The following is a 22829-nucleotide window of genomic DNA, read 5'->3' on the forward strand; positions in this document are numbered from 1 at the left end:
TGTTTTGTTAATCTTGTAGGGAAAAGTATTTGCACAAAGTAGATGTCCTAACCGACTTGCCAAAACTATAGTTTGTTAAGAAGAAATTTGTAGAGTGGTTGAAAAACAAGTTTTAATGACTCCAACATGGGCGGCAGGTAGCCTAGTGGTTAGAGCGTTGGACTAGTAACGAAGGTAAAAATCGGTCATTCTGCCCCTGAACAAGGCAGTTAACTCACTGTTCCTTGGCCATCATTTAAAATAAGAATTTGTTCTTAACTGATTTGCCTAGTTAAATACAGGTTAAAAAATAAGTGTATGTAAACTTCTGACTTCAACTGTAAATAGTCTGGGTAGCCATCTGATTAAATGTTCAGCAGTCTTATGGCGGTAGGTACTATTAAGGAGCCTTTTGGTCCTAGACTTGGCGCTCTGGCACCGCTTGCCCGTGCGGTAGCAGAGAGAACAGTTTATGACTTGGGTGACTGGAGTCTATGACGATTTTACGGGCCTTCCTCTGACACCGCCTGGTATATAGGTCCTTCATGGCAGGAAGCTTGGCCCCAGTGATGTACTGGGCCTTACGCACTGCCCTCTGTCGCGCCTTACGGTCAGATGCCGAGCAGTTGCCATACCAGACAGTGATGCAACCAGGATGCTCTCAATGGTGCAGCTGTAGAACTTTCTGAGGATCTGGGGACCCGCGCCAAATATTTTCAGTCTCCTGAGGTGTTGTCGTGCCCTCTTCACAGCTGTCTTGGTGTGTTTGGACCATGGTAGCTCGTTGGTGATTTGGACACCAAGGAACTTGAAACTCTCGACCCGCTCCACTACAGCCCCATCGATGATAATGGGGGCCTGTTCGGCCCACCAAGATCTGCTCCTTTGTCTTGCACACATTGAGGGAGAGGTTGTTGTCCTGGCACCACACTGCCAGGTCTCTGATCTCCTACCTATAGGCTGTCTCATCGTTGTCGGTAATCACTACCACTGTTGTGTCATTAGCAAACTTAATGATGGTGTTGGAGTCGTGTTTGGCCACGCAGTCGTGGGTGAACAGGGAGTACAGGAGGGGACTAGGTGGGAAAGGGCAGTGTGGAGTGCGATTGAGATTGCGTCATCTATGGATCTGTTGGGGCGGTATGCAAATTGGAGTGGGTCTACGATATCCGGGATAATGCTGTTGATGTGAGCCATGACCAGCCTTTCAAAGCACTTCATGGCTACCGACATGAGTGCTACGGGGCGGTAATCATTTAGGCAAGTTACCTTCGCTTCCTTGGGCACAGGGACTATGGTGGTCTGCTTGAAACCTGTAGGTATTACAAACTTGGTCAGGGAGAGGTTGAAAATGTCAGTGAAGAAACTTGCCAGTTGGTCCGCGCATGCTCTGAGTACATGTCCTGGTAATCCGTCTGGCCCCGGGGCTTTGTGACTGTTGACCTGTTTAAAGGTCTTGCACACATCAGCTACCAAGACCATTATCACACAGTCGTCCGGAACAGCTGGTGCGCTCATGCATGCTTCAGTGTTGCTTGCCTCGAAGGGAGCATAAAAGACATTTAGCTCATCTGGTAGGCTCGCGTCACTGGGCAGCGCACAGCTGGGTTTGCCTTTGTAGTCCGTAATAATTTTCAAGTCCTGCCACATCTGTTGAGTGTCAGAGTCGGTGTAGTAGGATTCAATCTTAATCCTGTATTGACTCTTTGCCTGTTTGATGGTTCGTAGCGCGATTTCTTATAAGCTTCCGGATTAGTGTCCCACTCCTTGAAAGCGGCAGCTCTAGCCTTTAGCTCGATGCGGATGTTGCCTGTAATCCATGGCTCCTGGTTGGGATATGTAGGTACGGTCACGGTTGGGCGACGTCGTAAATGCACTTATTGATGAAGTCGATGACTGTGGTGGTATACTCCTCAATGCCACAGGATGAATCACGGAACATATTCCAGTCTGTGCTAGCAAAACTGTCCTGTAGTGTAGCATCTGCGTCATCTGACCACTTCCATATTGAGAAAGTCACAGCTTTAGTTTTTGCTTGTAAGCAGGAATCAATCAGGAGGATAGAATTGTGGTCAGATTTGCCAAATGGATGGTAAAGGGAGAGCTTTGTATGTGTCTCTGTGTGTGGAGTAAAGGTGGTCTGGAGTTGTTTTCCCTCTAATTGCACATGTGACATGCTGGTAGAAATGAGGTAAAACAGATTTAAGTTTGCCTGCATTAAAGTCCCCAGCCACTAGGAATGCTGCTTCTAGAAGAGTATTTTCTTGTTTGCTTATGGCCTTATACAGCTGGTTGAGTGCGGTCATAGTGCCAGTATCGGTTTGTGGTGGTAAATAGACGATTACAAATAATATAGATGAGAACTATCTTGGTAGATAGTGTGGTCTACAGCTTATCATAAGGTACTCTACCTCAGGCGAGCAATACCTTGAGACACACACCCCAGCCCCTCTTCTTACCAGACGTAGCTTCTCTGTCCTGCATGGAAAATCCCACCAGCTCTATATTATCTGTGTTGTCGTTCAGCCACGACTCAGTGAAACATAAGATATTACAGTTTTTAATGTTCCATTGGTAGGACAGTCTTGATCTTACATCATCCATTTTGTTTTCCAATGATTGGCCAATAGAACGCATGGTAGTGGAGATTTACTTACTTAAATTCTCAGAAGGCAGCCCCCCTTTTTCTCTGACTTTTCTTCACGCAAATTATAGGAATTTGGGCCCGTTCCCAAGAAAGATGTATATCCTTCGCATCGGACTCGTTAAATAAAGAATCTTTGTCCAGTTCGAGGTGAGTAATCGCTTTCTGATGTCCAGAAGTTATTTTTGGTCATTAGATATGGTAGCAGCAACATTATGTACAAAATAAGTTTTTAAAAACAAGTTACAAACAACGCGAAAAAACAAACAAAATAGCACAGTTGGTTAGGAGCACGTAAAACGGCAGCCATCCCCTCCAGCGCCAATCAAGTACAGCTACACCTCTTTTAGGAGAGTCGAAAGACACAGGGAGATTCGAAAGACACAGGCAGATTCGAAAGACACAGGAAGATTCGGAAGAGGCAGAGACATCCGAAAGACACAGAGAGATCCGAAAGACACAGGGAGATCCGAAAGACACAGGGAGATCCGAAAGACACAGAGAGATCCGAAAGACACAGGGAGATCCGAAAGACACAGGGAGATCCGAAAGACACAGGGAGATCCGAAAGACACAGGGAGATCCGAAAGACACGGGGAGATCCGAAAGACCCAGGGAGATTCGAAAGATACTTGAGACAGATACCAGGGGGTTGTGGGAGCTGTTTAGTTAGACATGATCGATTATTGTCTTCTGCTGAAAAAAACATGGCTTTCCTTTCTCTGCCACATCGTGGATTGAGAGTTACCTATTTAACAGAACACAGCAGGAGTTATTTAATGGAAGCCTCTCTAACATAAACCAGGTAGAGTTTGGTTTATGTTAGTGAGTAAACCTGTCTTTTGACCTTCCACCAGTATTGAATAAAGCCTGTGTGTCTCACTGCAACACTGAACAACGAGCTGTAGTCAGTTCTAGAATGGGTGGCAAGTAATTAGCTAGTCCTAAATATATCAATAACTAAAAGCTTTGTATTTGTGACCAAACATTAGCTAAACCCTAAACCTAATATTGTAATGAATAATGTGGCAATTGAGCAATACACCCATACATACCCCACAAGACATGCCACCAGGGGTCTCTTCACAGTCCCAAAGTCCAGAACAGACTATGGGAAACGCACAGTACTACATACAGCCATGACTACATGGAACTCTCTTCCACATCAAGTAACTCAAGCAAGCAGTAAAATCATTTTTAAAAATAAATAAAACAACACCTCATAGCACAACATGGAATGCGAAGAGACACACACGCACACACACACGCATACACACACACTCTAAAACACACTCTACACACACACACATGTTAATGTTGAGGTATTGTGTATTTTATTTTGTACATTTGTATTAAGAGAGTAATAATGTAACAATATATTGCATGGTGTACTGTTTTATTTAAGATGTAGGCTGTTGTTGTGTTTTGTTGTAAGGTAATAGATTTAACCCCGTTTTGACCCTAGGAAGAGTACGGGGATCCTAATAAATACTAAATATCAGCATAGATAGATCGCCTCTAAAAATGAAATATAAGGTAACACAGTCTAATATAACTGTGTAGGAGTATAGCGTTTGACTCAGTGGGCTACTGTAATTTACCTTGAACCAAACAGTGTGTGTGGGCAGGGAGGACAGAGCGTTGCATGTGGCCATCAGCTCCTCTCCCTGGGCCATGACATGGGTGTCTTTGGGAATCAATACAGCCGGGTCCAGATCTATGTACACACAACATGCACTGTTAAGAACACTGCTACACAACTCTATATACAGTAGGCCAATGTTGGTAACCAGATCGAAGGGGCAATGGTATACATTGTTCACATCCAGTTTCACCTTCGCGACCCACAGTTTGAGAACCAGTGCACTACATTACACTACATTTCACTAATACTGCAGGAGTCTTTCCCAGAGCCAGGGAATAATTCCTGGTGCTACTAATAAGATCACAAAGAGGGCCCTAAAAGTTTTTTCCCGGTCATGTCACAACTCCTGGCGCTACTAACAGTGACTAACGTCCCAGAAATGTCCCGGAAGTACAGGACAGTTGTACCAGAGTAATGTCTCACTCACAGTCGACGAAGAGCTCTGTTTGCCCGAGGGTTTCTTCATACGTGTCCAGGTCCAGTGCTGTACACATGATGTTGCCGTTGCTTTGCCTCGTCACGTTTTTCAGGACCAATACGTTCAGATCAGATTCCAGCTCCTCCTACAGAGAGACAGTGGCATTTATAACATACATCAACAGTGTTGTGTATGAACAAAGACATGCACACACACACACACACGCACGCACGCACACACACACACACACACACACACACACACACACACACACACACACACACACACACACACACACACACACACACACACACACACACACACAAACACACACACACACACACACACACACACACACACACACACACACACACACACACACACACACACAAACACACACACACACACACACACACACACACACACACACACACACACACACACACACACACACACACACACACACACACACACACACACAATCCACATCCAGAGGTATAGGCCCATCCAATCACTTACAGTAAACACATGCATAAATGTACATAGTTCTGTTTATAGTTGGAGACAGAAAGCATTTTATTTAACATTTCTACATGGGACTAAGAGATAGGCATGGGTTTCTTACCATATTGTGCATGAATGTAAAGGGTGGTTGAGGATTCCCGTCGGCACGGCAATGAACCTCAACTGTATCTCCTTCTCTGACACTGCCCTTTGGTGACTCCACCCACACATCAAGCGAAGTGGTTGGATCTGAAGAGATTTTTACATCCATTCGATTTAACCTTTATTTATCCAGGCAAGTCAACAAAATTCTAATTCTCGTTGACATATATCACCTGGAAAGTGGCAAGTATGGCCATATAAAGTACAGGACAAGAGAAACTTGACAGAAACTCGTGGCGACAGCACAAAGAGTCAGAAAATAAAAATTGTTTGCACGGTGGCATAGTTACTTGTATTTAAGATTCATGCTTCTCGTTGAGACTGAACAAAATTTAAGATGGCACTGTGCTTGTGTACATCTGTGACTGTGCATGTGTATAGTTTTCTACTGTCTCCATATGAGGGGGGACACATTAAGAGGGCGGCACAGTAGACTCACAGTAGACAGTGATGTTGATCTTGTTGGTTTCAGTCATCTTGGTTCCACCGGGGACAAGGTAGCTGACTTCGCAGTAGAAGAACGAATCCTTGTCTTTCTTGACCACATTCAGGTGAAGGTCACTCTGGACAGTGTACAGACCACTGGACTCCTTAGTGACCAGGGTCAACACACTGACCTCTGTGAGACATGCAGCACATATGGAAAACAGAGAGCTTGAGTTACTGTAGAAGTGTAGCTGCTTACACATGTTGATGCCTCCACAATGGCCAGGTTGGGAGAGAGAATACATGGGGTAGTTTACTATCACATAGTTTTGTCTTCTATTTTTAATATTTTCCACAGCCACATCTCATATTCAGGCACATGAAACAGACATCTATTTCTCCAACAGGCTGTCATACTAATCCGTAGATCAATTTCACTGTCAAATTCCTGACTGACATCAATCTGCTTTTCATCTTTGATAACCCCAAAGTTATTCCTTGTGAGATCCCGAGGCATGTTTACAACATTCTAAATGTGTTTATTATTGTCACGTTGCCAGCACAAAAAAAGCAGGAAGAGCGTGAAAATTGATGTGGAATTGATAGCTGTTATTATCAACTCTGTTTCACATAGCGTAGATACTAATGTGTCCATGGACACTGTGGTCTAAGCCTTAGTAGTACTCACCGCCTGGCGTGTTCTGCAGTGAGCTCTGGTCACGGTACCAAGTGATGTTGGGCCTGGGGTAGCCGTTCTTAGCCTCACAGCTCCCTATCTGTGGAGAAAAATGATGTTACACGGACAGTCTAAGCCCTTTTCTCCTGAAAACCATGTACTCGATTTCGGGGATAAAAAGCTCAATGTTTTTGTTGTTTTCTTTTACAATAAAACCGAAATACTTTCATTTCCCTAAATGTCAGTGTTACAAGCCCTCAACAGTTACAAGCCCTTCCCTTATCCCCATGCTATAACCTGAGGTCCTCACTGTCTATCGCTAACAATGTGGTTTTTCGTTTGTTCGTCTTTACCTTAGTTGGGTTCTCATTGCTGACAGAGATCCCAGATTCCTCCCCCGTGATGATTGGACGATCAGGTGACGCTAGAGAGGAACAATGGATGACATCAAATAGAGAGCAATAGCTAGAATACGGAAGCTTTATAAGCATGCCACATGCTTTTTAGTCCAGGACTAGGTGAAATTTGGGTCCAGGAAACTGGCCCTAGGAATGGGTGCATCATGCTCTTACCGAACACCTTGAGCACAGTGCGTCCCTCGTCGCTACCGGCTGACATCCCGTTGACGTGGCAGATGAACTCTAGCTCATCCTCCAGCTTCACGTCCCTGATGGTCAGCACCACCTCGCTGCTATTCCCCATCCCCTTCACACTGATCTTGTCTGTGAACTGCCCGCCCCGGTCGACTACCTGCATGGTGCCGTTTCCGTGGTAGATCCTCAAGCGGACATTGGTCTTCGTGATCTACGATCCAAGTTGAAGATCATTGTCAAAGTCAATTGGAAAACAGGGCAGAGACAGAGGGACGAATCCTTGAGATCCATGGGTGTAAAGTAAATATTTGTGCCCATGTAAATCTCCCATTTACATCAATGTTAGCTGATGCATAAATGTACAGATGTAGGTTAGGAATCAGCCCATAGAGCTAAGAGAGCATGTGTTCATTTGTGAAACAGGGATCTGAGATGGAAGGGATGTGTGCTAAAGCACTAACAGATTTTGCAACCAGGCTCATGTGCGTGTGTGTGCGCGTGTGTCCATGTTCATGCATTTGTGTGTGGGACTACTCACCATGTACCACTGGATAATGATGTTGTCGGGGCTGTCTGAGACCGTGAACATGCATGTGATCTGGGCCGTGTCCCCCAGAAACACCTCCACTCTGTCCTCCATGTTCACCTGCACCTTGGCCCAGGCTGCTGTAGAGACACAGAGAAACAAGCCACATGTTTGAGGTCATTTACAGGCGGCAGATTGGGCAGAATCAGTCACGTTTAAAGACCCTTTTCACAATGATGTGAAAGTTTGTAGTTTTGATCATACATAGTAATCATTGCTGTACCAACATTAAAGATGGCCTCCGCAGTAGGGGGGAAACGGCACCGATGGCTGCCACACCACCATCTTCTATCAATGAAAAAACTGTGTTTGTTGCTTGCAGTAACTTCTTTGTTGTTGTAATATCACAAACGGACATTGCTGTTTCACCATTAACACACACACACACACACACACACACACACACACACACACACACACACACACACACACACACACACACACACACACACACACACACACACACACACACACACACACACACACACACACACACACACACACACACACACACACACAGGCCTGGCTTGATATGGTCGGAGCTGAAAAAAAGCAACAAAAAGCTCATAATGGTCAAAGAAAAAAGAAGCAATGACAGGAATTCTGGGAGCCCACCCATGTCCATGGTAATGTTCTGCATTCCAGTGTGTCACCGTTTAGGAGGGAAGAAAGACTCAATTTACAGACAGCATAGTGAGCCAGTGTTCGGCTCTCTCACAGAGGAATGAGTGGTTTTTCCCTCCAAGCGTGTCGAGGACGACACACAGGCCAGAATGGCCATTATGCACTTTACACACAATATGAAAGCAGACTCCTTCCTATAGCCTCTAGGTTAGCAATGACCCCTTGCTGTGCCTATAGACTTTTCTGCCTAGATCCAGCGTTAATTAGCCACTTTCAGAAGCCCGAGTTAAGGAAGAAATATGGCAACTCAATCGTGTGTGTGTGTGTATGGGGGGTGGGTGGACAGTGTGTCTTTGTGTGTCTTATTGGAAGCATGGTCTACGTACATGTACTGTATGTACGGGTCTTCCTTTTCGCCTTTAACTGGTGAGACAGTTCACATGGAGGGCACATTAATACTCACTGAGCACGTTTGACCTCAACAACACAGTGACAGGCAGGTTATTATCTCTCCGCCCTGTCCTGCATCAACAGTAAATCACACACACACCAGAGGCTAATGCAGGAAGAAGGATGTTGTCTTATTACAGTGATTCAATTAGGTATTCCCACAAAAACATTTCCTGTGCATTAGCAACGTAACAATAGGCCAATGCTGACTCACTCTGAACAGGCTTGTGTGTGTCCAGTGCTTGACTTGGACTGAAACAGGTGGTGGTACTCATGTTATATTAAGGTGCAGGAACTCCACAATACTTTTGAGCTAATATTCTGTAAGACGAACAGGAGATCAAGCAGTAGAACATTTCAGGTGCTTGTACTCAGCTCCGGTGAGCTCCTGCCCAAGTCAAGGACTGTGTGTGTGTCCATGTGCATGCATTTGTGTGTGTAAACAAAGGGACGGGGGGGGTTACACATTGCTCACCTTACTTATGAGATCTACAGTACCATTTAAAGGTTTGGACACTCCTACTCATTCCAGGGTTTTCCTTTATTTGTACTATTTTTTACATTGTAGAATAATAGTGAAGACATTACAAATATGAAATAACACATGGAATCATGTAGTAACCCCAAAAATGTGTTAATCAAATCCAAATATATATTTGAGATTCTTCAAAGTAGCCACCCTTTGCCTTGACAGCTTTGCACACTCTTGGCATTTTCTCAACCAGCTTCATACGGTAGTCAGCTGGAATGCATTTCAATTAACAAGTGTGCCTTGATAAAAGTTCATTTGTGGAATTCCTTTCCTTCTTAATGCATTTGAGCCAATCAGTTGTGTTGTGACAAGGTCGATGTGGTATACAGAATATAGCCCTATTTGGTAAAAGACAAAGTCCATATCACAGCTGTCAAGAACAGCTCAAAAAAAGCAAAGAGAAATGACAGCCCATCATTACTTTAAGACATGAAGGTCAGTCAATGCAGAAAATGTCAAGAACTTTTAAAGTTTATTCAAGTGCAGTCGCAAAAACCATCAAGCGCTATGATGAAACTGGCTCTCATGAGGGCCGCCACAGGAAAGGAAGAACCAGATTTACCTCTGCTGCAGAGGATAAGTTCATTAGAGTTACCAGCCTCAGAAATTGCAGCCCAAATAAATGCTTCACAGAGTTCAAGTAACAGACACATCTCAACATCAACTGTTCAGAGGAGACTGTGTGAATCAAGCCTTCATGGTCGAATTGCTGCAAAGAAACCACTACTAAATGACACAAGAGAAACTTGCTCCGGTGAAAATATGTACTTTGGTCTGATGAGTCCAAATTTGAGATTTTTGATCTCCGTAAGTGTGGTTCCCGCCCTGAAGCATGGAGGAGGTGTGATGGTGTGGAGGTGATTTGCTGGTGACACTGTCAGTGATTTATTTATAATTCAGGCACACTTAACCAGCATGGCTACCATAGCATTCTACAGCGATAAGCCATGATAGTCCCATCGCTTATTGGGACTCTCATGTTTTTCAACAGGACAATGACCCAACACACCTCCAGTGTAAGGGCGATTTGACTAAGAAGGAGAATGATGGAGTGCTGTATCAGATGACCTGGCCTCCGCAATCACCCGACCTCAACCCAATTGAGATGGTTTGGGATAAGTTGGACCACAGAGTGAAGGAAAAGCAGCCAACAAGTGCTCAGCATATGTGGGAACTCCTTCAAGGCTGTTGGAAAAGCATTCCAGGTGAAGCTGGTTGAAAGAATTCCAAGAGTGTGCAAAGCTGTCATCAAGGCAAAGGTTGGCTACTTTGAAGAATCTCAAAGTATATATTTCGATTTGTTTAACATTTTTTTTGTTTTATTTCATAGTTTTGATGTCTTCACTATTATTCTACAATGTAGAAAATAGTTCAAATAAAGAAAACCCCTTGAATGAGTAGGTGTTGCCAAACTTTTGACTGGTACTATATTAAGAGTTATTGATGGCCGGGAGGCCAGAATGTGAGAGGAGCTGTGCCCCTTGTCCACACTGTGCACATGTGAGGTGAGTACCTTCATGTGAGTACCTTCATGTGCAGAAGAGATACGTTCAAACATTATGTAGCCCATATTAAGGCTTTATGAATGCAGCCTACTGTAAGGTGTTACCAAGACCTTTCTCCCATGGTATTAGGCATCATCTTACCTAACATTGAAGATAATTATCACATGGTATAGCATTATCTCGCAAATAAACTAAATGCTTGATACCAGCAGTTGAAAACATCCTTTCATCATTATGACATGAAACGCTTTGCAGGTTTTAAATGTGATTACCTAGTAGACTAGACTGGACACATTAAGAATGTCTTAAAAAAAGTTTTCATGAAAAAAAACGTGGCTTCAAACACAGCATTGTTCACAGCAGTCAGAGTTTAGCTGGAGGCAGTTGTCTGCATACCTAAGAATCAACCACCTTGAACATCATCATTGAGTCTAATTACGACAAATGAGTCTGAGACATGTCTGGAGCGGGCTGACAACTCTGATTATTTCTAGGTGTTGACATGCTCACTGACAGAAGACGAGAGATTAAAAGGAGTGTCATTACAATGCACTCGCAAGGAAGTCACTGTTGATAGTTCAAGTGAGGAACCGGAAGTGTTCCAGCTGTCCATGCTCAATCATGTGAGATCAGTGGGCTTGCCAACAAAGCGTGGCATAATTACACCAGATAACAGGAACAAGCATTTTCAGGTTAACTATTCATTATTGTTACTGCTTTCAACGACATGTAAAGGCGGAGCCCTCTTTTTCAGGCCATATTATATCAAATATTTTGCATATCTGCACACCAGACCTTGATGTATTTGTAGACGTAACTCCTGCCTGCAAACACCTAAGTGCTGAGCGATTATCTGAAATGTAGGTTATTTCTCGGTTTTTAAACGACTAATTGATGACATAGGTTCAATTATTTGAATTCCATTTGGTTCGGGGTTTTTCTGTGTCCGCAATGCGAACATCGTACAGCTCCTCTCGAGATAAACACTCACGTGTTTGACAACCGCTGGTAATTGACGCGCTGTACTTAAATGACCTATGGCGGGAGTCAACGCAATCACGCACTAGATCATGCATTCGGAGTAATGTTTTCGAGATTTCACACACTATAACGCGTTTTTTATTTTCTTCCCCTGACCTGCAGTGCAAAAAAAAAAAAAACAGAATCCCAAGACAGGTAGATGAGACATGGCACTGGCTTTTCAAAGCCTGGAATGTGTTTTGACTCAAAGGGATGGATGGAGGGACACGCCCTACCCGCCTCCCTCTCTCTGTCCATCTGTCTGTCTGTCTGTCTGTCTAGCCTGGCTTTAGGGGAGCAGGTGTGGGGCACTCACGCCACCTCTTATCTCTTCATATACTGTATCTCCCCATCTAATCCGCTTCAAGGTCTCACCTTTCAACTAGCATAACCACTGGACCTTGACAGGATATATGTGTTTCAACCTCACTAGCCAAAGACCTGCATTGTTAAATTACATACCATCAGAGTCTCCACAGTCATTTTAGGGATTCAATTCATGTTGCCACTTAGGTTTTCAATGATGATTTTCAATTATGGATGATGTCCTTGTGATTTCCTAACTGAGAGACCTGTCATCTGACAATACTGCTCATCCCTATCATCTGGCTTGGGGGGCTATGGAGTGGTACAAATCCCTTTGAGGGGGAGGGTGTGGCGGTGGATTCAGATCTGTGTTGAGACTCCCCCAACAACCAACCTCCACCGCTAAATAAATCTTCACCTTACCAATCAAACGTGAAACATTCAACTTAAGCAAGTTTATGCTCTGGGGGCCCGTGAACTTGACCTGAAGACATGATTCCACCAGTAAACAGACTACACACGTTAAAGGCAACCTGCCAGATTTACAGCATTTGAGATCGACACACATCTACACACACACACACACACACACACACACACACACACGCACACACACACACACACACACACACACACACACACACACACACACACACACACACACACACACACACACACACACACACACACACACACACACACACACGCACGCACGCACGCACACACACACACCACATTATAGTGCATATATACACGGTAAGGAATCTTTCTGCACATCCATTGGAGAGTCATTCTTCCCTTGACTTTACGTCTGTTTATGTTTCAATAAGTGATTGAGTATTACTCTCTAGAGGCAGTTGTGAAGAGAATCATTTGTATTTGAAAAGTCTTCATATAAACTGCATATAGTACCACAAAGAATGTTCCTATGTAATGCCTACAATGTATTTCATCTACTTTGATTGATCTTCCAGTCAGGTGAGTGTGTCTCTGTGGAGCTGTAAAGTCTGGCACGCTAGATGAATCTATTCTAAACCAGACCAGGGCTACATCTAAATCCTCTTTATAATATTTAGATATAAGCTGTGGATTCTCCCCACTAAAAATAAATCCATTCTTTATTTATAGTGGACTTTACCCTGGTCTTCGGTAAACTGAAATTTCACAAATCTAAAATGATTCGTTAGGATGAACGGTCCTTCTGTAGCTCAGTTGGTAGAGCATGGCGCTTGTAACGCCAGGGTAGTGGGTTCGATTCCCGGGACCACCCATACGTAGAATGTATGCACACATGGCTGTAAGTCGCTTTGGATAAAAGCGTCTGCTAAATGGCATATTATTATTATATTATTACAGTTTAGGAACCAGGAGGACAGCAAGCAGCTATTCCATGCTTTCTCCTCATTTCCCTCATAGATGTTTGTTATAGAATTTGACCACTGCACGATACAGTGCATTTGGAAAGTTTTCAGAAACCTTCACTTTGTCCACATTTTGTTACTTCACAGCCTTAAACAGAAACAGGATGCACCTAAGCTCAATTTCGAGTCTCATAGCAAAGGGCCTGATTACTTAAGTAAGTAAGGTATTTTTAAAGATAGTTTTTAAAAATACATTTCAAACATTTCTAAAAAACTGATTTTGCTCTGTCATTATGGGGTATTGTGTGTAGATTGTTGAGGATTTTTATTTATTTGATCCATTTTAGAATAAGGCTGTAACATAACAAAATGTGGAAAAGGGAAGGGGTCTGAATACTTTCCGAGTGCACTGTGTATGTTTCCATACATACTCATATACACCACTCATTGTTCATAATGGCAGTTCACCTCTAAGAATAACAATACCATGTCATGTGTGTTTGCTTACACGATACGGTAGACACTGTACAATGCGTTGACCCCCTGAGCGTCATAAATAGACCCCCTACTTTAGTGCCGTGTCAGTGTTCGTGAGAACCTAGGAACAACATGGCTGGGTTTGTCTGGCCTGTCTGGCTCTAGACCAGGAGAGAGTTGGCACTGGACTTGGCATTGACAATTGGCACAGAGTGGTGCTGTAGCCTAGATTCTTACATTTTGGTGTCATCCTTCGACAGGAGAAATATACTGGATGGCAAGCGGTGGAGTAACCTCCTGAGAGGGCAACAAAGTTCAAGACCGCGTCAACCCAACACATAACTGCCTTCTTGTACCACTAGTTTCCCCTGTTGCCTAGAGGTCTTAACATCCTTAAGAGAGTAGGTCTCTCTCTGAGGCATTCCCAAAGATGCAAATATGAGGATCTTGTCAAGAGCTCGTCAATCAAATGAGTTCTGCTGCTGTACCCTCTGTCTGTTCTAACAGGCACCAAAGAAAGAGTTCCCCTTTAATCATCAGAACCATCAAATGCCCTTTTATCTGTCAAAAACACTGATCCTCACAGGTTACGCTGCGCCAGGAGTACAATTCACAGTCAGTCAAGCATGTCTGCACACACAGAATATGTTAAAAGTCACATCATCAAATATGCTTTGGGACTAGACCTTCAATAGAGAATGGAAAAGTGATCACAGGCGTGCATACTTCAGAGCGAATGAGAAGAGGCCCACTGTGAAGCATCAGACACTAGGACTCTGGCCGTCCCCTAATTATTGCCTGGCTCATTAACTTTAAATATCCTCTTTTGGGATTCTGTTTTATTAGGAGCAGAGTGAAGTCGCCCCCCTAGACACCGGTCTTGAGTCAATTTGGGATTTTTTTCCCCACTAATTGGTAAGATTAGGTAGGATTGGGGGAGGGGTAGCTGATCCTTGATATGTACCTAGCGGAAACTTCACCCCGAGAGCTTTTAATTAGGGTTGGAGGTTCCTACAACTTCATGCTAGGTTTTGAATAGCAACAGCAGGATGACAGCAGTTATTACCTGACAAACATGTTTCACCTCTAGCTATAACCTGGGCTTTCACAAACCTCCCCCCGGGGGCACGTTTTTTTTGTTGTTTTTTTGCCCTAGCACTACACAGCTGATTCAAATAACCAACTAATCATCAAGCTTCGATTATTTGAATCAGTTGTGTACTGCTAAGGGTAAACATGCACCCGGGGGGCAGGACCGAGTTTGGAAAACCCTGCTATAGAGAACTTAAAAACACATACACACTGTATATCATTGGCACTGTGGTGAAGAACAACAACCCAGATTTCACTGGTGGGACGACTGCATGGGCTCCCTTTGATACATATACAGTACCATATAACATGCTACTTTTATTGTAAAAAAATACAAATAAAAAAAAAACAAATCAGCTTCAGTGCACGAAATACACGTTCACATTACGTTACTGTAGATTGTGACATATCAAAACTGAACTACCACGTGAACAATTATTGTAATGGCAGTAGTTCTGTAAATGTCTGTCCTTTGCATTAAATTCCGAACGAGTTAGAACAAAAGTGTTACATGATGTGTTCAACAATTGTAACGGTTTCCGTCCTCTACTACCCCATGTCCAGGAGTCCAGAACCCTCTGCTCCTGGTTACCGCGCTGCTTGGTCCGGTTGTGGTGGGTAATTCTGTAACGTTTTTCGTCCTCCTCTTCTGAGGAGGAGTAGGAAGGATCGGACCAATACGCAGCGTGGTAAGTGTTCGTCATATTCTTAATCAAAACTGAACACTACACAAACTGAAAACGAAACAGTTATGTGTGGAAAACACAGACACAGAAAACTATCACCCACCACCAAAATGGAGAAAACAGGCTACCTAAGTATGATTCTCAATCAGAAACAACGATCGACAGCTGCCTCTGATTGAGAACTAAGGTCAGAACGTGACAACAATAGAGTAGCCCTTGTCTGAATGGGAATGGCAAACAGGCAAAAGACCTTGGCCTTGGGCATAATGGACTTAATATAAAGGACCATGAATAAGACATATTTTCTCACCAAACTTGGTATTCGATACACAGTGGCTACAGAAAAAACACCAGCAGAAACTTTAAAAAATGAAAATATAACAGAGACACAGAGATCAAAGAACTGTTTTTCTATGCCATCACAGTAACATTGGGTATATTCTGAAATCTCTTGAGACCTAATAACAATGTGTACTGGTCCCAATTCCAGACATCATTTAATGACGCTGTGCTAGTTACGGTAGTGGCGTAACCTTGGGATAACGCTAGTGTTATGGCTGAGCTTCAACTCACCACACCTGCTATATGGTTCCAACTTCACTGTGCTGAGTTAGCTGCTAGCGAGTTAGCATTAGAAAGGCTAACTCCAACTTCACTGTGCTGAGTTAGCTGCTAGCCAGTTAGAATTAGAAAGGCTAACTCCAACTTCACTGTGCTGAGTTAGCTGCTAGCGAGTTAGCATTAGAAAGGCTAACTCCAACTTCACTGTGCTGAGTTAGCTGCTAGCCAGTTAGCATTAGAAAGGCTAACTCCAACTTCACTGTGCTGAGTTAGCTGCTAGCCAGTTAGCATTAGAAAGGCTAACTCCAACTTCACTGTGCTGAGTTAGCTGCTAGCCAGTTAGCATTAGAAAGGCTAACTCCAACATCTTGCGCTGCAAGATGCTGTGACTGAGCTGATACTTTACATGCTGAGAGATAGTACTGACATGGGCAGCTACAATAGGCACATTTCCGTGCCAAAATTCAAGACAACATCCAGATGGTCCAATAGAAGAGGAGTGTTATAAGTTTAAAAAAAACATCCACCCCTTAGGTGGTTTTAGGAACAGGTGTGCTGCTTGGTCACCATGACTCAAATGCTTTCCCCTGGGCCGTCGTCTAATGCCTACTCTGGGGGCCAGTCAACATACCGTTACAGTCCAATGATGTATAAGAGAGAGGAGCAGAAAAAACATAAGATGGAGAAATGGGACCACACACACGCAACAGAAAAGAATGTCATCCAATTTTTTCTCAGTGAATCCGATCCCTTCTTACTCTTTCAGCAGCACACCTGTTCCTAAAATCACCTCAGGGGCGGATTTTTTAAAAACGTAACACTCCTCTTCTATTGGTCCATCTGGATGTTGTCTTGAATTACATGTTCCATAGGGAGAAAAGGTTGTGAAACAGGGAGGTACTACCTGAACCTGTCCAATGAGGTTACAGGTTTTTTGTTTTCTGTTGCACTGTTTTTCTACGATGTACCCTAATGAACACGACCCAGTCTAGAACATTCTCCGGCTCCCACTGTGAAGAGACTGAAGACTACTACTGCAGATTCAGCAGGTTCACTGGCTCATCGCTCTTGAAATATTTGTTATTTGTTTGGCATTGTCTCAAAAGATGAGACTTTGATAACATGGCAACATATTGCTCTCTTCCACGCACACTCTCCAACACTCACTGTTTGGATAACCTCTGCATAAAAGTATGTGTTGTCCATGACTTCTGACATTATGTGGGATGCGGTCAGCTTCCCATGTCCAGCTCTGACTCCCACCCCCCAAAAATACAAGTGAAATCATAACAAAATGGACAGCTGTATTTTAACTGCAAACTCACAGGGTTCCCGCCTTTTGCCTTATCCCATGGTGGTACAAATTTCCCCTTCCATCCTCTTTCCCACATTTCAGGGAAAAAGTGGCCTCGAAAAGGATTTGTGTACTCAGGAAAAGGCAAAAATAACACTGAAGCACAAAAGTATGGGAAAGGCCATTAGGGACAATCTTATATTCGTGCCGCATTGACTGTGACGACAGAGCAAACCCCATGACATGCCTTCAGAAATATGAGATGTATGCTGGAACTCTCTCTCTCTCGCATTGTCTCTCTCCCATTGGCAATTCTAAAGATAGCCACCTTTAGAAGTATTCGAGAGCGGCTCTCTCCTTTTTTGGTGTACCCTAAAAGTGGCGTGAATCAATGCCAGGTAGTACACAGTACTATACAAGGGGTTGAGTGTGCCTGAGAAGCAGCCGTTCACCCATTGGGACAGAGAAATCTTTTAAAGCAGGTTAAGGGCTTTATCGTAGTACGCTAGTCCTGAAAAAAGTAGCAATGTAGTGTTCTTATAAAGAAGTTACTAAGCTAACATATGGATTTTTTTTAAGATGGTTATACCATGGATCATTTAGTTATTTGATTGTGAATTTAAGGACTCCTTTAGATATCAATATATTTTTGGGTGGGAGGATTAAAATATTGAATTTGGCCTTTACTACTATAGCCCATAGAAACGCATGAATAACACATTCATAAACAGCAAAAAATACATTTAAAAAATTGCTAATAAGGGATAAGGTTTTGAAGTGCCTGTCCGATATCTAAGAGATGTAAGAAAGCCAGGAAATATATATATATATATATATATATATATATATGTTTACACATATTTAACCCTTTACTTTGTTGGTACAAAACTACCTCCATTCTTCCATTAGTCTGACATTAGTGGGGGTCTCATGGTCGGACAAACATGGCTGTAGCTCGGCCACCTTCCACCGCAAATGCGTAAGGCCGACATAGGCAGATGCGGTGGATTGAGATGCAGCCCATGCAAGCTTAAACTGACGGATTTTGATGGGGATTTTTGGTATTATGTTACTTAGATTGGCGCATGGGTTCAACAACAGGCTTTAAACATTTAAACAGGATTTAAACATTTTACACTTGAAAGCGCCTTAGATTGGCTAAATGGCTACCGCAAAGACAGAATACAATAATGTAGTGTCCACTTTGTATTATTTCATGTGCTTCCTCGTGAAAGATGCTAAGATGTAAATGACCTCGCCCAATAATACAGCTCTATATGGAGGAGCCATACAGCGTATAATGGCGATAGGATCTTGTACAGTCGCTAATGGCTACTGTACAGTAAGTCCAGAGAGAAGAACATTGTCTGGAATGTAAACGGACACGACCAGAGTGCTCTGCTGTATGTTCCATGAACCAGCACAAACACACGCGCACATGCATGCACACGTGCACATGCACGCACAAACGCAGTAAGGGAGTCAGTAGTCTGGTCTGCATTAGGCATTAGGGTTAAAATGCCTAATGTGCCTTAGATGAGCTGGGAGACGTTTGATGTTTCCGAAAACAGCATTCATTATTAAGCAGCAGTGTGTATTGATTGCAGTGGACGAGACACTGCTTCTGACACGGGCTGAGCGATCTCCCCCGCTCCCACATTTCACCCCATCAATTGAGCACCCCCGAGGGCCACTTCAGTACGCTCCAATACCTATAAAGGCCGTCAGCTAAAAGCAGGGCTCTTAAGAGGCTCTGCAAGAGGGACTCCGGTGTTCCCTCACTTTTGAGGTGCAAACGGACGTGGCTGAGGCCGAAGACCATATTTGACACGACTGTCCCATCAGCCCTTTCCATCTCTCACAGCAGGCACCAGTTTAGCAGGCCTACCATATGAGTCTTACCCTCCCAGAGAGAGAACACCTATAAGATGATATTTGATATAATACAGTAACTACTGTACATCTGAGTTTTCTCAAATGTAGCCCTCTGTAAAATATTATGTCTAAATATGGAACTTGGTGTAACTGTCAAATTCAATGTGTGTCATGTTCACCAGCAACTACAGAAATTGAACTTCTCTCCTTGTCTTCTCTCCAAAAGCTTTCAATTCAGCTTTTAGCTGCAGATTTGAATACAACATTCTAGGTATTGGGCGGCACAGTAACTGTACACTAGTGGAAATGTATTAATTATGGCCAACTTGTTTGAACATTAACACAATAATTGTGTTCATTAAGAACTAAATGATTCTGGCTCTGTGGTTCATCTATAATGGCATTCAATCACATCTGCTGAATCAAATATACCAAACAAAAATATAAACGCAACATGTAAAGTGTTGGCATCAAGTTTCATGAACTGAAATAACAGATCCCCCAAATTTTCCATACGCACAAAAAGCTTATTTCTCTCAAATTTTGTGCACAAACTTGTTTACATTAGTGAGCAGTTCTCCTTTGCCAAAATAATCCATCCACCTGACAGGTGTGGCATATCGAGAAGCTGATTAATCAACATGACCATTACACAGGTGCACCTTGTGCTGGGTACAATAGAAGGCCACTCTAATATGGGCAGTTTTGTCACACAACACAATGCCACAGATGTCTCATGGTTTGAGGGAGCGTGCAATTGGGATGCTGACTGCAAGAAAATCCACCAGAGCTGTTGCCACAGAATTGAATGTTAATTTCTCTACCATAAGCCACCTCCAATGTCATTTTAGAGAATTTGGCAGTACGTCCAACCGGGTCATGTAACCACGCCAACCCACGACCTCTGCATTCGGCTTCTTGGTCTGAGACCTTGACAGCTGATGAAACCGAGGAGTATTTACAAAATATATCTATAATAAATCCCTTTTCTCGGGGAAAACTCATTCTGATTGGCTTGAACCGTGGCAGGGACCCAGGGCTGGTCTGAGGGGTCAGAGGCCCTCTGCCCCTGAAACTGGCGGGGGAACAGAAGAGAAGAGAGAAGCAGGCAGGCAGGGGGAGAAATGTCTGAGGAATGCTCGGCATCTCAGTCCATTATGGCTGCCTTGGTTATAGGAAAGGCCCAACCACATGTGCACACACACATGCACGCACGCACACAAACACTCTCTTAGAAAACTCACAGTACCGAACACAGTTGACGGACCACTGTCCAGAAGTGTCTAGCTACTTGACAGTGAGACAGGGGCGAGCACTCCACAGCGATTGGCCACCGTGTCTTTTGGAGTCAAGGAGAAAACATAAGGAGTGGTAGTACCAGGAAGGGCCTTCTCTTCCTTATCCTGCTCCTCCTGGACTGCTCGATGGTGACTACATTTACATTTACATTTAAGTCATTTAGCAGACGCTCTTATCCAGAGCGACTTACAAATTGGTGCATTCACCTTATGACATCCAGTGGAACAGCCACTTTACAATAGTGCATCTAAATCTTTTAAGGGGGTGAGAAGGATTACTTTATCCTATCCTAGGTATTCCTTAAAGAGGTGGGGTTTCAGGTGTCTCCGGAAGGTGGTGATTGACTCCGCTGTCCTGGCGTCGTGAGGGAGTGTGTTCCACCATTGGGGAGCCAGAGCAGCGAACAGTTTTGACTGGGCTGAGCGGGAACTGTACTTCCTCAGTGGTAGGGAGGCGAGCAGGCCAGAGGTGGATGAACGCAGTGCCCTTGTTTGGGTGTAGGGCCTGATCAGAGCCTGGAGGTACTGAGGTGCCGTTCCCCTCACAGCTCCGTAGGCAAGCACCATGGTCTTGTAGCGGATGCGAGCTTCAACTGGAAGCCAGTGGAGAGAGCGGAGGAGCGGGGTGACGTGAGAGAACTTGGGAAGGTTGAACACCAGATGGGCTGCGGCGTTCTGGATGAGTTGTAGGGGTTTAATGGCACAGGCAGGGAGCCCAGCCAACAGCGAGTTGCAGTAATCCAGACGGGAGATGACAAGTGCCTGGATTAGGACCTGCGCCGCTTCCTGTGTGAGGCAGGGTCGTACTCTGCGGATGTTGTAGAGCATGAACCTACAGGAACGGGCCACCGCCTTGATGTTAGTTGAGAACGACAGGGTGTTGTCCAGGATCACGCCAAGGTTCTTAGCGCTCTGGGAGGAGGACACAATGGAGTTGTCAACCGTGATGGCGAGATCATGGAACGGGCAGTCCTTCCCCGGGAGGAAGAGCAGCTCCGTCTTGCCGAGGTTCAACTTGAGGTGGTGATCCGTCATCCACACTGATATGTCTGCCAGAAATGCAGAGATGCGATTCGCCACCTGGTCATCAGAAGGCGGAAAGAAGAAGATTAATTGTGTGTCGTCTGCATAGCAATGATAGGAGAGACCATGTGAGGTTATGACAGAGCCAAGTGACTTGGTGTATAGCGAGAATAGGAGAGGGCCTAGAACAGAGCCCTGGGGGACACCAGTGGTGAGAGCGCGTGGTGAGGAGACAGATTCTCGCCACGCCACCTGGTAGGAGCGACCTGTCAGGTACGACGCAATCCAAGCGTGGGCCGCGCCGGAGATGCCCAACTCGGAGAGGGTGGAGAGGAGGATCTGATGGTTCACAGTATCGAAGGCAGCCGATAGGTCTAGAAGGATGAGAGCAGAGGAGAGAGAGTTAGCTTTAGCAGTGCGGAGCGCCTCCGTGATACAGAGAAGAGCAGTCTCAGTTGAATGACTAGTCTTGAAACCTGACTGATTTAGATCAAGAAGGTCATTCTGAGAGAGATAGCGGGAGAGCTGGCCAAGGACGGCACGTTCAAGAGTTTTGGAGAGAAAAGAAAGAAGGGATACTGGTCTGTAGTTGTTGACATCGGAGGGATCGAGTGTAGGTTTTTTCAGAAGGGGTGCAACTCTCGCTCTCTTGAAGACGGAAGGGACGTAGCCAGCGGTCAGGGATGAGTTGATGAGCGAGGTGAGGTAAGGGAGAAGGTCTCCGGAAATGGTCTGGAGAAGAGAGGAGGGGATAGGGTCGAGCGGGCAGGTTGTTGGGCGGCCGGCCGTCACAAGACGCGAGATTTCATCTGGAGAGAGAGGGGAGAAAGAGGTCAGAGCACAGGGTAGGGCAGTGTGAGCAGAACCAGCGGTGTCGTTTGACTTAGCAACGAGGATCGGATGTCGTCGACCTTCTTTTCAAAATGGTTGACGAAGTCATCTGCAGAGAGGGAGGAGGGGGGGGAGGGGGAGGAGGATTCAGGAGGGAGGAGAAGGTGGCAAAGAGCTTCCTAGGGTTAGAGGCAGATGCTTGGAATTTAGAGTGGTAGAAAGTGGCTTTAGCAGCAGAGACAGAGGAGGAAAATGTAGAGA

The 22829-nt window shown here is 44.4% G+C and overlaps 1 protein-coding gene across 4 annotated transcripts in view; it reads right to left on the reverse strand.

The window, feature by feature from the left end:
- LOC118397092 (cell surface glycoprotein MUC18-like) overlaps positions 1-22829 on the reverse strand; it is a 46639-nt gene that overhangs the window by 9043 nt on the left and 14767 nt on the right. For 3 of the 4 annotated variants that reach the window (XM_035791554.2, XM_035791551.2, XM_035791553.2), the window contains exons 2-9: positions 7586-7713; positions 7027-7258; positions 6808-6878; positions 6467-6554; positions 5792-5971; positions 5312-5439; positions 4696-4831; positions 4225-4340 (exon numbers count right to left, since the gene is read on the reverse strand). In XM_035791554.2, coding sequence (XP_035647447.1) covers positions 4225-4340; positions 4696-4831; positions 5312-5439; positions 5792-5971; positions 6467-6554; positions 6808-6878; positions 7027-7258; positions 7586-7713 — 1079 coding nt within the window. The remainder of the gene's footprint in view (positions 1-4224; positions 4341-4695; positions 4832-5311; positions 5440-5791; positions 5972-6466; positions 6555-6807; positions 6879-7026; positions 7259-7585; positions 7714-22829) is intronic. The other variant, XM_035791552.2, reaches the window with a different exon arrangement.

The sequence above is a fragment of the Oncorhynchus keta genome, chromosome 18 (genome assembly GCF_023373465.1).
Source record: "Oncorhynchus keta strain PuntledgeMale-10-30-2019 chromosome 18, Oket_V2, whole genome shotgun sequence".
Classification (NCBI taxonomy): domain Eukaryota; kingdom Metazoa; phylum Chordata; class Actinopteri; order Salmoniformes; family Salmonidae; genus Oncorhynchus; species Oncorhynchus keta.